Source organism: Coregonus clupeaformis, unplaced genomic scaffold, assembly GCF_020615455.1.
Source record: "Coregonus clupeaformis isolate EN_2021a unplaced genomic scaffold, ASM2061545v1 scaf1372, whole genome shotgun sequence".
Classification (NCBI taxonomy): Eukaryota; Metazoa; Chordata; class Actinopteri; order Salmoniformes; family Salmonidae; genus Coregonus; species Coregonus clupeaformis.
This window is the reverse complement of record NW_025534826.1, coordinates 111,149-127,641: the sequence shown is the minus strand read 5'-3', so window position 1 is coordinate 127,641 and position 16,493 is coordinate 111,149. Positions and strand designations below refer to the sequence as shown.

The 16,493-nt window shown below is 43.9% G+C and overlaps 1 protein-coding gene across 4 annotated transcripts in view; it reads right to left on the bottom strand.

Moving 5' to 3' along the window:
• Nucleotides 1–3,000: 3,000 nt before the first annotated feature.
• Nucleotides 3,001–16,493, bottom strand: part of LOC121542972 — a 36,814-nt gene continuing 23,321 nt past the window's right edge. The window contains exons 3-9 of one of the 4 annotated variants that reach the window (XM_041852635.2): nucleotides 14,200–14,235; nucleotides 13,593–13,698; nucleotides 12,192–12,416; nucleotides 11,681–11,821; nucleotides 8,165–8,478; nucleotides 7,122–7,388; nucleotides 3,001–6,689 (exon numbers count right to left, since the gene is read on the bottom strand). In XM_041852635.2, the coding sequence (XP_041708569.1) occupies nucleotides 6,423–6,689; nucleotides 7,122–7,388; nucleotides 8,165–8,478; nucleotides 11,681–11,821; nucleotides 12,192–12,416; nucleotides 13,593–13,698; nucleotides 14,200–14,235 (1,356 nt within the window). In that variant the 3' untranslated portion in view covers nucleotides 3,001–6,422. The remainder of the gene's footprint in view (nucleotides 6,690–7,121; nucleotides 7,389–8,164; nucleotides 8,479–11,680; nucleotides 11,822–12,191; nucleotides 12,417–13,592; nucleotides 13,699–14,199; nucleotides 14,236–16,493) is intronic. The other 3 variants (XM_041852637.2, XM_041852638.2, XM_041852639.2) reach the window with 3 other exon arrangements.

Genomic DNA, 16,493 nt, shown 5'->3' with positions numbered 1-16,493 from the left:
TTGTCTCCTTGTCCCGGTATTGTTGAGTGTATGAATGTATCTGTTTGTAGCTACATGGTACTGTAGGTCTGTATCACTGTTGGTGAATTCTGTGTATCTTTATGACACTGAATATGACAGCAATGAAATCACATCATTAATCGTGACTCAATGTCTGTCAATGGACTGATTTACAGTGCCTTTGGAAAGTATTCAGACCCCTTGACTTTTTCCACATTTTGTTAACGTTGCAGCCTTATTCTAAAATTAACTAAATTGTTTTTTTCCTCCCCTCATCAATCATCACACAATACCCCATAATGACAAAGCAAAAACTGGTTTTTAGAAATGTTTGTAAATTTAGCTACAAGCTTGGCACACCTGTATTTGGGGAGTTTCTCCCATTCTTCTCTGCAGATCCTCACAAGCTCTGTCAGGTTGGATGGGGAGCGTTGCTGCACAGCTATTTTCAGGTCTCTCCAAAGATGTTTGATCGGGTTCAAGTCTGGGCTCTGGCTGGGCTACTCAAGGACATTCAGAGACTTGTCCCAAAGCCACTCCTGCGTTGTCTTGGCTGTGTGCTTAGGGTCGTTGTCCTGTTGGAAGGTGAACCTTCACCCCAGTCTGAGGTCCTGAGCGCTCTGGAGTAGGTTTTCATCAAGGATCTCTCTGTACTTTGCTCCGTTCATCTTTGCCTCAATCCTGACTAGTCTCCCAGTCCCTGCCGCTGAAAAACCTTCCCACAGCATGATGCTGCCACCACCATGCTTCACCATAGGGATGGTGCCAGTTTTCCTCCAGACGTGACGCTTGGCATTCAGGCCAAAGAGTTCAATCTTGGTTTCATCAGACCAGAGAATCTTGTTTCTCATGGTCTGATAGTCTTTAGGTGCCTTTTGGCAAACTCCAAATGGGCTGTCATGTGCCTTTTACTGAGGAGTGGCTTCCGTTTGGCCACTCTACCATAAAGGCCTGATTAATGGAGTGCTGCAGAGATGGTTGTCCTTTTGGAAGGTTCTGTCTCGGAGCTCTACGGACAATTCCTTCGACCTCATGGCTTGGTTTTTACTCTGACATGCACTGTCACCTGTGGGACCTTATATAGACAGGTGTGTGCCTTTCCAAATCATGTCCAATCAAGTTGTAGAAACATCTCAAGGATGATCAATGGAAACAGGATGCACCTGAGCTCAATTTCGAGTCTCATAGCAAAGGGTCTGAATACTTATGTAAATAAAGTATTTCTGTTTTTTATTTTTTATAGATTTGCAAACATTTCTAAAAACCTGTTTTCGCTTTGTCAATATGGGGTATTGTGTGTAGATTGCTGAGGATTTTTATTTTATTTAATCAATTTTAGAATACGGCTGTAACTTAACAAAATGTGGAAAAAGTCAAGGGGTCTGAATACTGTATATTTGATCAGAGCGATTTAACGTTTACTGATTAATGAATATACAGGCTTAAGATTATTATTGTAACCACTGTAAAGTAAATATTGAAATTGTTCATACCGATGCCAATCTACTATTCTTATGGAATACAATACATATTAAAATGTTTTCAGTAACATTTCATTGGACATGTTTTCAGTAACATTTCATTGGACTGATTATTGCTGGAGCACGGCAATAATCAGTTCCAGCATAATACCAGAGATGGACTGTTCCCTCCAGTCTCGTAAAAGTTTGTCTTTAAAAAGGCTGTGGACGTATAAACAATTCCAGCTGAGAAGGTCAACAGTGTATTTTAGTCTCCGCCGCGCACACACACACACACACACACACATACACACACACACACACACACACACACACACACAGGTTCCTGTGTGAATAGCAGAGAGGAGCCAGAAGAAACATGTCTCTGGGAATTTGTTTGACGTTGCAATTCTCCTGACATCATAATGGCTGACAACGGCAGACAGACAGGGAGTTTAACTGTAGGCTTCAACCATAGTTGCCAGTCCCCTGCAGGACGGTTTCTGTGATTGTCATGTTTGGTATGGCTTTGACAAAGAAGTTGGCTGAACAAGAAACAGAACTGTCTACCTTTAATGAATCCCTGATGTATCAGCAAGTTATCTACACTACCATACATTATGGAAGGCAGGAAGGATGGATGCATTGTCATGTATTCAGGATGAAAGACACCTAGAATATGTGTTTGGGGTTGATAGGGAGGGAATGGAATCATGATAGAAAAACTGCGTCTCCGTGTTCACTGACCATAAAGAAAAACACGCTTTTGTTCCTCATCCTCACAACATAAAAAACTATGTCTGTTCTCAAAGACGTCCACACACGTACACATCAGGATTCTCTTTGTGTGTTTATTTGCTGTTTCTCCACTGTATTTATTTTTATTTGGAGAGAGGGGGAGGAGGGGGGAGAATAAAGAGAGAGGAGTAGAGGAGAAAGGGATGGAAGAGGGTGATCGCTCGTGCGGGGAAAAGAGAGAGTGGGAGGAAGAGAGAAAGAAAGAGGTTTACGGCCGAGGAGGAAGGGGGGGAGATCACGTGGAAGACCCATCCCGTCACAACCTTCCCATAAGCATGCATAGGTATGGGCTTTAATACACTGGTATTACCAGTTTACATTGATCATCTCAAATTAAAACATTCAATCAAGCCAATTGTATACAAGTGTATTTACCTCAGGGTTCTGTCCCACACAGTTCCAACTGACCACATCATTTTGTTGAAAAGTCTGTTTGCCTCAAATCCACCTTTGGTCAATCTGTCAGATATTTTAAGCAATGTTTTCAGGCAGTGATACTTCCAACTAGAAAACAGACAACTACATGGACAGACAGACTCGGACGGACAGAGACACAAATATACAGAACAGGTACAAAGAGAGAGAGAGAGAGAGAGAGAGGTGTAGAAAGGCAAAATACTGCCTCCAGACAAGTTACGTATTGAAAGATGGCAGTAGAATCATACATAATAAGAAATCAACTGGAAATCAATCAGTCAATCAATCAACAGAGACAATCAATAAACAGGAACATCCAAGGAAATACATTTGGCTTCTTGTTATTAGTTTATTCATTCAGTAAGTTCTTAATCGTCAAAAAATCAATAAAACATCTTAATTGAAGTAGTATCATTCTCTGGGTCCATGTTTGTGTTTTCAATTAATCAGAACAATCTCTCTGGGGTCAAAGGTATAACACTACAGAAAGCCCAAGGACAACACACAGAACAATACTGCTTCAAAAAGACTTACCTACAATAAATAATAAACTATGTACAGGCTGTCATGTTATTCCTCCCCCCAAATAATAATTAAATAAATGAATGAATAAGAGTGGTTGGGTAAAGACATCCTTAAGGTTGTAGCTCTCAGAGCCAGTCTGAGATAGACAGGTGAAGGCTAATGTATAACACAAACTCAAATACACCACAAGGTAGCAGCTCACCAAAACAATCTGTTCTAAGTAGGGGCGCTGGGTCTCTCCTGGTCAGGTCACGTGGTCAGGATAGACCCCTAGCCCTGGTTAGTTCTAACACCAATATACAACTTGTCTTGCAGACGCATGTCATACGTGTTCATGACAGCTGATGGACACTTGTGACTAGTAGCCTAAAGGAAGTTGTATGGTTGAGATTGTGTTGTCATTGCCTGGGTGATCATGGCAGCAGTGACACGAATCTTCATGACTGGTTATGACTATGTAAATGCCATCATTGTGTGCTTCGTGATGGGCAGCTTCAGGGAAGAGGTGGGTAACCTTAACCCTAACCCTTGTCCTGGAGGGATGCAGTCAGTGTGTGCAGGTTTTTGTTCCAGCCCAGCTTTAACACAACTGATTACAATTAATTGTGGCCATTGAAGATTGTATTAGTGCTGGGCTGGAAGAAAACCCTGCACACAAACACAATGTAGCCGCCCAGAAGTTTCCACCCCTGCCCTAGGGTATTATTATCACTGTCTGTTTGCCCAATCAGAAAGAGCCCCAACCAACACAAAACTGCTTTACATCAACCACACATATTCTATCTTATACTGGAGGGGGTGTCAATAATTCAGTAGAAAAATAACAATTGTCCCAACATTGCAAAAATAATCGATCAATAAATTAATTAATTCAAGTCAATCAACCTTTTTATCTTAAAAGTTTTTTCACACAATCATCAGAGTGAAAGGAGAAGGTTGTTCTCTGTCAAATAATAATAATAATAATAATAATAATAATCGTGATTGTTTATGTTTTTATTAGTGATGCGTGCACAGATATTCCAGACCAGTATATCCAGAGCAAATTCCACTATTCTATCATGTCTCCGAACTTCACTACCATTCCTCCATTGGGATACACACATTCCTCTTCGGGAAATACACACGCTAACTCAAACATCATGTAGAGTTTTGCTCCATCACTGTAGTCACCATGAGTAGGAAGATACCGGTTCTGTTTGGTTCTAGTGTTTGGTTCTAGTATTCAGTTCTATTGCCTGATTGACTTCAATGTTCTCCTTGGACCCAGTCAAATTAGGTCCTTTGCATTATTTTACAACAATATTCCGATATCCAATATTTCAATGATCACACTATTTACAATGTTGACATTCCACTATCCTTTTCCTTTTACTTGTGTGGTGATAGAAACAAATCTAAACGCAATAAGCTTCATTTGGGAGCTCATGAAGATTCCCAAAAGAAAGAGCTGGGACTGAGACTTGTAGAAAAATAAAGAAACTGTTGCAGTCGTGGCTGTGAGAGAGGTGGTTCATATACTCTCTCATTAGTATTTACATCTGTACGACAGTAGTGGCCACAAGCCATTTAGGAGACCTGTGTTTGGCTCCACAGTAATTAGTTACAATTTTGAAGATGTGTTTTTGCTCTTTTAAGAATCAGTACCCAATTCAAACAGCTCTAACTTACACCTTTGAGAGAAACATTTTCTCATCTTTTCTCCACAAAGAAAAGCTTGGTATTGTCCCCAAGAGCTGACATCAAAACAACAATCTGAGTTAAAACAAATCACATCTCAATCTAAATCCTGTTTCTGTTGGTACTAAAACACTCCAAAGCACTCCCTCTTCCTCCAGCGATCTCTAGTTTGGAACATGGAACAACAGCTCAGAATCCATTTCGTCTAGTGGTTTTGTTTTGGTTCTTGGTGATGCTAAGAGCTCTTTCTGAACAGTAATCAAGGACATTGACGTGTGACAGAGTCCAAAGGCAGTCTCTGATCTGTTGGATTGCATCAGTGCAAAGAGATTCACTACTACAGCTTTGTCTCTTCACCATTCACTCCATGACACGGACCTGTCAGTCAAGATGCACAGTCAAGCAGACTACCAGGAGCCCCATGCCCTTAGCCCTCTCTGGCCCAGCACCAGCCCAGTGTCCTAGGTTCAGTGCAAAGTCTATACAGTTCAATATAGGACAGGTAGTCCATACTACTCTGAAGAAACATACGGAAAGACAGAGTAGGAAGCACACTATCTTACTGTACAGTACAATCCTTGAACTGTGCAGTGCTGTGTGTGCAGCCGACAGGTGAGGCCTGCTGCCTTTATGTGCCTTGGACATCTGGAGAACACAGCAACATAGTAACGTTGTGTCTTTCTAACTGTGTTAGGAGGGTTAAAGTAGATTTCACTGCAGTGGTTAGGTTGCAGAGACCCAATTTGGATTTAATTGGTTTTTGGGGATAATCGAATAGGTGTAATTTTAAGGGGGTTATGATGAACCCAACCTACTAAAGTTGTTCTGTATTCGTGCAGTTAGTTCTATAAGTGTTGTGGATGCCAGATGTGAACGACATAAGAGGAGAGGGTATACCATGTGAGTGTTGCTGTTCTTCAAGTTATGGGGTTGAAAATATTTGATGTGTTGAGTGTAAGCTGTAAACAGAGTAGCTCTTCCATGGAGAGATATTGTTGTAAAAACCGTGATTTTGATATATATTATTTTATCATACACTTATACATAGATTTTTGTGTTGTCATGATTTTTTGCTTTGTTAGAAAATCATTGTGGTCATTATAATGTTTTCTAACTATAGATGTTATTATCATTATCATATTTGACGCTGGACCGGATCAAGTTGTTTGTTTAAAAAGCATGCATGTTTCAATTCCCTCCTCCTCGGTTTCCTTTCCCTGATGTCTGTATCTCAGCTGCTCCTCTTTTGATTATCCCCTCATACCTCCTTTTCCTCACTCAGTCTCTTTTCCCTCCCTCTACTCCTCCCTCCTCCTTCTCTCGGGGATGTAAGGCTTCCAAAAAAAAGGTTATCCGTTGGACCAGCTGTTGTCACTGTATAAGTCAGTTTCCAAATATTCCTCCTCTTCAGTGGTCACAAGAGTTTATATCCCATCAAAAATGTGTTTGATACCTGAAAAGGAACAGATTTATTGATAAATATTTCATTATTAGGATCAGTCATTCCTGACGCCTGTCACGTCTCTCAGGACGATCTGTCAATCAGTTGGTTGCCATGGCAGCAACAGCAGACCCCTGCTTCTCATCCTTCTCCTCCAGCATCTGGATGCCTCCACAGCTGACATCAGAGGCCTTCCGCTCTGTGATTTGTTGTGCTGGTGGTTGCCCCGGACTACTGCGCCCTGGACTACTGCGCCCCGGACTACGTTGACCCGGACTACTGCCCCCGGAGGCGATGGCTTCGTCTCGCTGTGTGGGCTGGGTTAGAGTGGCAGACTCCGGCTCCATGCACAGTGTCACCTCCTCGTCCTGTTCAGGGGACAGAGCAGGGGGCTTGGTCAGGGGGTGACACATACAGAACATTCAGATAGAAATGTTAAGAATATAACAGATACTGCATGATTCTCTAACCACAGAGAGGAGAAAGCATGGGTTTATTCATGAGTTCAGATAGAAATGTCTCCCTGTCATTTATTAAAGCGTCAAGGATGTACCTCTCTGCACTGATATGAACTCAGGGCCCAGTTTTTCAAAAAATCATCTATCTGGATTCCGCCTATCGGATAGGATTAAATGCATAGAAATATAATTAATAGAATGGACGAATCATTGTCTTGAATGGGGACTCCCATTCTATTCATTTTATTTCTATGCATTTAATCAATCCTATCCGATAGGCAAATTCCAGATAATTTTTGAAAAACTAGGCCCTGATGACCCTGTGACCTGATATGACCTCACCTTCAGCTCCTCCTCCTCCTGCTGCTCCAGCAGAGGGGAGTGTTCTGTCCCCGCCCCCTCGTCCCCAGACGGAACACTCAGAGCCGCCTCCACCACCGCTGCCACGCCTATGTTGTACCCTCCAATATCCGCGTGATAGGACTCCGTCTGCCCCGCCCCCCACAGGTCCACCAATGGGGCGTGGGTGGCAGGGGCCAGGCTGTGGATGGTGCTGTTGGGTGTGGCTTGCAACGAGTGGTTGGCGCTGTGCAGCCTTTGCTCCAGAGACTGTGGAGAGAAGGACGAGACAATGAGGAGCCGTATGTAGATAGAGGTTCCCTCTAACCACTGATACAGGATCAGATATTTGTTTATCCCCCCTAATGGTAGTATTTATGCATAGTCACTTTAACTCTACCCACATGTACATATTACCTCAACTACCTCAACTAGCCGGTGCCCCCGCACATTGACTATGCAACGGTACCCCCCTGTATATATAGCCTCCCTACTGTCACTTTATTCTATTGTATATATAGCCTCCCTACTGTCACTTTATTTTTACTTCTGCTCTTTTTTTCTCAACACTTTTTTGTTTTTGTTTTATTCAAACTTTTTTGTTTAAAATAAATGCACTGTTGGTTAAGGGCTGTAAGTAAGCATTTCACTGTAATGTCTGCACCTGTTGTATTCGGCGCATGTGACCAATAAAATTTGATTTGATTTGATTTGATTTGGTAAAGACTCTGGAAATATGATCCTAAATCTGTGGTTAAGGGATGTTTCTTCCTTTAAGCATAATGTTGGATTGAAAGGGACAGGGTAATTGTGTTGTACTAAGAAGAGAGATACAATAATGTAGTGCTGAATCTCTGACGACATTACCATATCAAAGGCCGAATTCAGTATTCTTGTCTCGATCAAAATACCCCAGAGAAAAAGGAGAAAACCCCATTAAAAATCTAAATGTCAGACGCCTGACTACGCCATGAATGAATATTGCCTATCTATGGAAATGGATTGTTATTGCTTTCCTCTCATATTAGACTGTTGTTTTTCCTCACCTGTTGTTGCTGATACAGGAGCTGCTGTTGCTGGTAGTGCTGTATCTGTTGCAGCTGCTGCAGCTGCTGGAGCTGACTCTGCTGCTGTAGGTTGAACTGCTGCTGCTGTTGCTGCTGCAGCAACGCGTTCCCATCATACCCATCACAGGAAGTCCCGCCCTGCTGCATCACATAGGAGCCAGCAGCAGGAGAGGCCACTCCGGAGGGCTCGTTGCTGATTGGCTCCCAGGCGTCGGAGGAGGAGAGGCAGTAGAGACCCTGGGCGACATAGGTGTTGGGCCACATGTCTGCAGAGGAGTGGTGCAATATCTGGTCTGAGAGGATGAAAAGAATGAGAAAATAGAAGAGTGAAGAGGTGGGATAAGCGGTTGGTTGTCCTTGACGGATGCACTACATTGGACCTCATGGGACCTACATTGGACCTCACATCAAACTGCTAAAGAATTTACAATTCTGACATCAGCCTTTTTTCAGAAAGAGGAACCCTCGAGAGGAATCATGTGATATCCCTGAGGGACACTCCAACCCTCTCAGACCCAAATGTATCCTTGAGCTAATGACTTTACTTGAACAATCCCCAGACAGACCCCAAGTGTAGCTACACCGAGTAGGCTAATATATCAGCATTATGACTGTATAGCCATTGGGGAGTCTGTCTGCCCTGCATTAAAATGACATATCATTCAGCCAATAACATGGCTGATATGAATAAGGGTGAGTCGTGGTAGTTTTTGCCATCTCAAATTCCAATCTGTTTTTTTTTACGGATGAACAAGGCGACTAATATCCCCCACTGACTGATAACAACATTAAAACTTTTGAGGTATTGCGGCCATTTTGTGCGAAGGAGGAAAATAAATGGGGGAATATATCAGTTTGTGTGTTGCCAATGCTATGGCTCGCCGTTATATATAAAAAGGCTGTCAAACACAAAATAATTAGGTAAATCACACTTATTCGTAGACACGTCTTTGGGACATTGTCCTAACAAGTTTCAGATAGCTGAATGGTGTATATATGATCTGCCAAAAGCGCTTCAAGGTGTGCTGAGTTGATATGTTGGTGCAAAGAGTCAGCAAGCATCATGCCGGCAACCTTACATTACATCACTTTAATGATGACTCAAAACTGTGTAAAAATACATCCAGCGACATCCAAATCGTTTGACACTAACATTCTACGGTTATATGACTTCAGGCAATATAATGACATTAAATAACTGAAGTTGTGATTAAACTAATGATCATCACACAGTCTTGAGGCCATTTGTTATCTCACAATAACAAACCACAGGGAGAAAACCACATTATGATTTCAACACGTCTCCATGTCTGAACGCCTCTTTGCATGAGAAGGAGAAATACAGGAGCACTGTAACGGACAACACAGTGATGTGGAATAATAATGGCCAAGTGTACTATTTATACATTTGAAATCCCTGGTCTTGCATTCCCCCAGGCTGTGTTTGCGAACCTGAAATGAGTACAGAGTTAACCCTCCAGGCTGAGATGGAATAAGATGCCTTTGTTACTGAGCAAAATGACGCATATTACAGCCCACACACTACACTCCAGCTTTGCCTGATCTCAAGCCTATGCAAAAACGTGTTTGGCTGCAAATTTTAGACAAGGTTCCACAGTGCAGGATCCTATTTAGCTCCTTAAACTATCCCTTAAACTTTTTTGCCCTAGTTGATTGGTGCTACTGTAGTTTGTCAAGGTAGTCCCTTACCTCGACTGACTAATGCTCATTTAGAGGTCATATTTGTAGTCCCTTACCTCGGCAGATACAGTGGGGAAAAAAAGTATTTAGTCAGCCACCAATTGTGCAAGTTCTCCCACTTAAAAAGATGAGAGAGGCCTGTAATTTTCATCATAGGTACACGTCAACTATGACAGACAAAAATAGAAAAAAAAATCCAGAAAATCACATTGTAGGATTTTTAATGAATTTATTGGCATATGATGGTGGAAAATAAGTATTTGGTCAATAACAAAAGTTTCTCAATACTTTGTTATATACCCTTTGTTGGCAATGACACAGGTCAAACGTTTTCTGTAAGTCTTCACAAGGTTTTCACACACTGTTGCTGGTATTTTGGCCCATTCCTCCACGCAGATCTCCTCTAGAGCAGTGATGTTTTGGGGCTGTCGCTGGGCAACACAGACTTTCAACTCCCCTCCAAATATTTTCTATGGGGTTGAGATCTGGAGACTGGCTAGGCCACTCCAGGACCTTGAAATGCTTCTTACGAAGCCACTCCTTCGTTGCCCGGGCGGTGTGTTTGGGATCATTGTCATGCTGAAAGACCCAGCCACGTTTCATCTTCAATGCCCTTGCTGATGGAAGGAGGGTTTCACTCAAAAATCTCACGATACATGGCCCCATTCATTCTTTCCTTTACACGGATCAGTCGTCCTGGTCCCTTTGCAGAAAAACAGCCCCAAAGCATGATGTTTCCAACCCCATGCTTCACAGTAGGTATGGTGTTCTTTGGATGCAACTCAGCATTCTTTGTCCTCCAAACATGACGAGTTGAGTTTTTACCAAAAAGTTATATTTTGGTTTCATCTGACCATATGACATTCTCCCAATCCTCTTCTGGATCATCCAAATGCACTTCAGACGGGACTGAACATGTACTGGCTTAAGCAGGGGGACACGTCTCGCACTGCAGGATTTGAGTCCCTGGCGGCGTAGTGTGTTACTGATGGTTGGCTTTGTTACTTTGGTCCCAGCTCTCAGCAGGTCATTCACTAGGTCCCCCCGTGTGGTTCTGGGATTTTTGCTCACCGTTCTTGTGATCATTTTGACCCCACGGGGTGAGATCTTGCATGGAGCCCCAGATCGAGGGAGATTATCAGTGGTCTTGTATGTCTTCCATGTCCTAATAATTGCTCCCACAGTTGATTTCTTCAAACCAAGCTGCTTACCTGTTGCAGATTCAGTCTTCCCAGCCTGGTGCAGGTCTACAATTTTGTTTTTGGTGTCCTTTGACAGCTCTTTGGTCTTGGCCATTGTGAAGTTTGGAGTGTGACTGTTTGAGGTTGTGGACAGGTGTCTTTTATACTGATAACAAGTTCAAACAGGTGCCATTAATACAGGTAACGAGTGGAGGACAGAGGAGCCTCTTAAAGAAGAAGTTACAGGTCTGTGAGAGCCAGAAATCTTGCTTGTTTGTAGGTGACCAAATACTTATTTTCCACCATAATTTGCAAATAAATTCATTAAAAATCCTACAATGTGATTTTCTGGATTTTCTTTTCTCAATTTGTCTGTCATAGTTGACGTGTACCTATGATGAAAATTACAGGCCTCTCTCATCTTTTTAAGTGGGAGAACTTGCACAATTGGTGGCTGACTAAATACTTTTTTGCCCCACTGTACATGCTTGTTTAGAGGTCATATTTGTAGTCTCTTATCTCGGCTGATACATGCTGGTTTAAAGGCCATATTTGTAGTCCCTTATCTCGGCTGATACATGCTGGTTTAGAGGCCATATTTGTAGTCCCTTACCTCGGCTGGTGATGCTCTCCTGGTTGACTTCGCTAAGGTGGGCCACACTGCCCTGGTTGGACCCTGACCTCAGGCTCTCTCCATCCATGGAGGTCCAGGCCATGAGCGTTGCCTGGGAGATGGCAAACTGCTGCAGGATACCTGGAGTTCAGAGGGTAAGTCACGGTCATTGTAACGGCTCAGTTGGCTGGTGCTTTCCCTCAGAGCCATAATTATTTAATATCTATGGCTATTTATAGAAAGATGTAATATCCAGCCTATTTAATATCTATGGTTCTGCTATGCCTAGGCCAATGTTGACCAATTTGGCTGGTGTTATGCCATGCCAATTAGCTGACCTATAAACAGTCTGGTTATGATGTAGGGTTCAACACATGAGAACCCTTTTGCCCAAAGGCTTAATTTTGTGAGAGTTTCCTCTGAAAAAACCCCTGGTTGTATAAATCAGCATCAACCACTCCTATTGCTCCTGTCACCTCTCACAGTGACAAATTCCCCTCCCCCCTCTGACCTGCGGCGAAGCGAGCCTCCTTCTCCCCGTCGCTGAGGTCGCTGTAGGCGTCGCTCTCCAACCGTCTCTCCATCTCCTGCTCTGCCGTGGACTTGCGTGGGACGGAGACGCCCCCCGGGCCCACCACAGACATGTCCCAGTTCTGCCACTCGATCATGTGTGCCATCCGGCCCTGGGCCATGGACGTAGGCTTGGTCACCTTGTCCTTCATGGAGCGATTCACACCTGGGGGGTGAAATGAAGAGGGATGTAGGGATTGATGCGGGTATTGGGGAGGGTTAGAAGGGTGAAAGTGGATTAAGGAAGGGTTGGAGGAATATTAAGGGATTTAGAGAAGGGGTGAATGTGGAGTTTGGGGGAGTTAGGAGACAGGCATCAGGTTGGAGAGAGAGGGGGAAGGAAAGAGATTAGATATGTTATTATTCCACACTTAGGCCTGTCTTATCCTGTCACTATTTAGGGTGGTGCTGATAAGGGCCTCTGGATGAGCAGTTAAACGAACAGCTTAATGAACATGCTTTAGATTCATGGCTAACTGAATAGGGAGGTGACGCTGGTAAGGTAGATGAGATGACGCGTGGAACCGAGGCGGATGATGGAGGACAGGGAGGAGGAAACGGATATGTCTGCTCTGGGAGAGGTGCATCATGGGTTAATTGGGGTGAGATGGCCAGAGGGCAGTGAGTAATGAGAGGTTGGCTTGTTGATATGATAGCTTTTACACCTCTGCTAAGCTGCCTGCGCTGGATAAGCAAAAACCCCACTCCCCCTGCAGTGTCTGTTAAGCCATCCTCAGCTGATGCATATAGCACACTGCGGAAGACACTGTACTTTAGAAATCATGTTCCGCCATGACGGTCTGTATTCTGTCTGCTGTTTACATTATGGCTTTGCTCAGTAATTCATGTGTCCAAGTCAATATTTGATGAGTTAGCAGTTCACTACATTCCAATACACTTTACTGCACATTACAACTGTACAAAACTACTCACTGCACTGCGCAGTGCACAATGCACATTACACAGTTATACACACTGTCACACACAGACACAAACTCAGACTACACTCAGAGACAGTAGACACATTACACAGACACTAGAGTAGTTCAACGCTGCTTCACAACCACATAACAGACAAACAACTACACCTCCCACTCACCTCTTGTTAACTCAACAAGCCACATAACAATGTATTGTGGGTAGTGTATTTTTTCTATAGGGTTGTCGTTAGGTTTAAGTGTTATTCCATCAATGACTTGGGGGTCAGCCATTGACGAGGATTATCATTATGGAGAGAGGAAGTGAATCAGGGGAACCCACTCTGGGGCCATGTTGGCTCCAGCGCCTGTCCAAGCGGGAGCCAACATGGGGTCAGTTTACCAGTTACAGGACAGACACACACCTGACACACCTGTCAGTGAGGACTTAGCTAGAGCACCGATCCCGTAGTTATTGGAATTGTTCCTCTTCAGACGAGGCAGGATGGACGTGGTGTCTTCCATAGACAGCTAGAGGTACGAGGGAAGAGGATGATAGAGAGATGGAGGACGAGAGAGTGTGGAGAAAGGGATGGAGGAAGAGATGTTTGCCAGAGAAGCACACAGAGTTCAGAGTGAGGTGAGAGGAGAAGTTAGGTAGATATTGGGTTAATACAGCGTCAAAAAGCAACAATGTCATCATTTGACAAAAAATTGACATTTCCCATGGTCGTTGTTGGAACAACTTCCTGCTTGACAGTGCTGACGTGCATTATGGGAAGTGTTGTTTTTTATCTGCAATCATTAAGAACATAGTGCACATTCACACTGGTTGATTGTTTGTTGTGGTCACTACAGTGCACAGTGCTCTACTACAGAGAGAGAGTTAACGATACGGTATAGAGAGAGTTAGATGGGAGGGGGAGTGAGGGGACGAAGTAGTAGGTTACCTAAGGTGAGTTAAATCAAATAAATCAAAACAAATAGATAGAGAAATAAAGGTAGATGAAGGAATGATGTCACAACACTTACATTGATTCCTTCCCATGAAAATTCTGAACATCCATGCTGAAGGAGAAAAATAGGAGGAGAGAGGGATGGGGAAAGAAGGAGCAGGGAAGAATAAGCGAGGAGGAACAAGAGAGAAGGAGAGAAAGACGTCCACGTGCATGGAGGAAATGGGAGGAGACAAAGAGGAGGAGGAGAGAAGTGATAGTGACAGGGGTAGAGTAGTAGAACCAACATGCAGAATTGGAAAGAATGATAGGAGAGGGAAAGAGGAAGAAGAAGGCGGAGAGACAAATATTGGGTTTTCCCAGAAAGATAGAGGAGGAGAAGAGTCATAGACCAGAAAGATAGAGAAGGAGAAGAGTCAAAGACCAGAAAGATAGAGGAGAAGAGTCAAAGACCAGAAAGATAGAGGAGGAGAAGAGTCATAGACCAGAAAGATAGAGGAGGAGAAGAGTCAAAGACCAGAAAGATAGAGGAGGAGAAGAGTCAAAGCCCAGAAAGATAGAGGAGGAGAAGAGTCATAGACCAGAAAGATAGAGGAGGAGAAGAGTCAAAGACCAGAAAGAGAGGAGGAGGAGTCAGACCAGAAAGAGAGGAGGAGAGGAGTCAAAGACCAGAAAGAGAGGAGGAGAGGAGTCAAAGACCAGAATGAGAGGAGGAGAGGAGTCAAAGACCAGAAAGAGAGGAGGAGAGGAGTCAAAGACCAGAATGAGAGGAGGAGAGGAGTCAAAGACCAGAAAGAGAGGAGGAGAGGAGTCAAAGACCAGAAAGAGAGGAGAGGAGGCAAAGACCAGAAAGAGGAGGAGAGGAGACAAAGCCCAGAGCGACAGAGAGAAGGGAGGGGTTAAAAGGCAGATCAGTTCCATAGTATAGCAGAGTGAATATGTTATGACAATGATTCTCTCTCTCCTCTCATTTCCTCCTCTGGTTACGTCTGCCACACCAAACACTGAACACTATCCAAGCCAGTTGGGAGGGGCTGATACAGAAGTGTCTGTGTGCAAGCGTGTAGTCGCGCATGTGTGTGTGTATGTGTGAATGCGTGCACACGTTTTTATGTGTGTGTGTGTGTGTGAGTGCGTGCATGCAATCAGTGGGTGTGTGTGTGTACGTGCGTGTGTGTGTGCGTGTGTACGTGCGTCATGCATGCGTGTGTGAGTGTGTATGTGTGTGTGTTGTGACTGATGTAAGCTGGCTGATGGTAGCGGTGTCAGTGTCCTCTCTGGTGAGATCTGTGTCTGCAGACAGACAGACAGACAGACAGACAGACAGACAGACAGAGGGCTGAGGAGGAGGCTATCAGAAGGGGGATGGTGACAGTCTAGATAAGCACCAGCGTCTGTCACACCACCTCTGAGTCTTGTATCAGCTGGATTGTCCCTGACAATACCATAGCCAGGGCCTTAGAACCAGCAGGACGCTACGGGTGCCATGTCTCCTTAGAGATGTGTTCAGTCTCCAGAAAACCTAGCTCTCATGTTCTCTCTATCTGCTACGCTCTGTCTCTGTCTGTCTCTGTCTGTCTATCTGTCTGTCTCTCTCCTCTATCTCTCTCTTCTCTTTCTGTCTGTCTGTCTCTCTCTGTCTCTCTCCTCTCTCTCTCTCTTCTCTTTCTGTCTCTGTCTGTCTCTCTCTGTCTCTCTCCTCTCTCTCTCTCTCTCTCTCTCTCTTCTCTTTCTGTCTCTGTCTGTCTGTCTCTCTCCTCTCTCTCTTCTCTGTCTGTCTCTGTATGTCTGTCTCTGTCTCTCACCTCTCTCTCTCTCTCTCTCTCTTCTCTGTCGGTCTCTGTCTGTCTCTCTCCTCGCTCTCTCTCTCTTCTCTGTCTGTCTCTGTCTGTCTCTCTCCTCTCTCTCTCTCTCTCTCTCTCTCTCTCTTCTCTTTCTGTCTCTGTCTGTCTCTCGCTGTCTCTCTCCTCTCTCTCTCTCTTCTCTTTCTGTCTCTGTCTGTCTCTCTCTGTCTCTCTCCTCTCTCTCTCTTTCTCTCTTCTCTTTTATTACATTTTTGAAGGGCAAGTTTGTCAGGAGAAATTCATAATCGCTCCACAGTACAGTACATTCGGTGGGAAGATAAATAAATAGTTTTTTTCTAAGGTTTAAATTCTTTCTCTTTCTCCTGCCACAAAATCATCCAAGAAGTGCTGAAGATCATTTTAGAAACAGTATCTCAAAGGAAGGAGAGGAGAGAAGAGAGGACTTGAAAGGAGAAGTGGAGTGGAAAGGATCTGAGAGGAGAGGAGTGAGGGATGGAGTGAGAGGAGTAGAGGTGGGTGATGCTCCTACTGCTCTACAGTGAGCCAGCACTGAGCCGTGACAGAG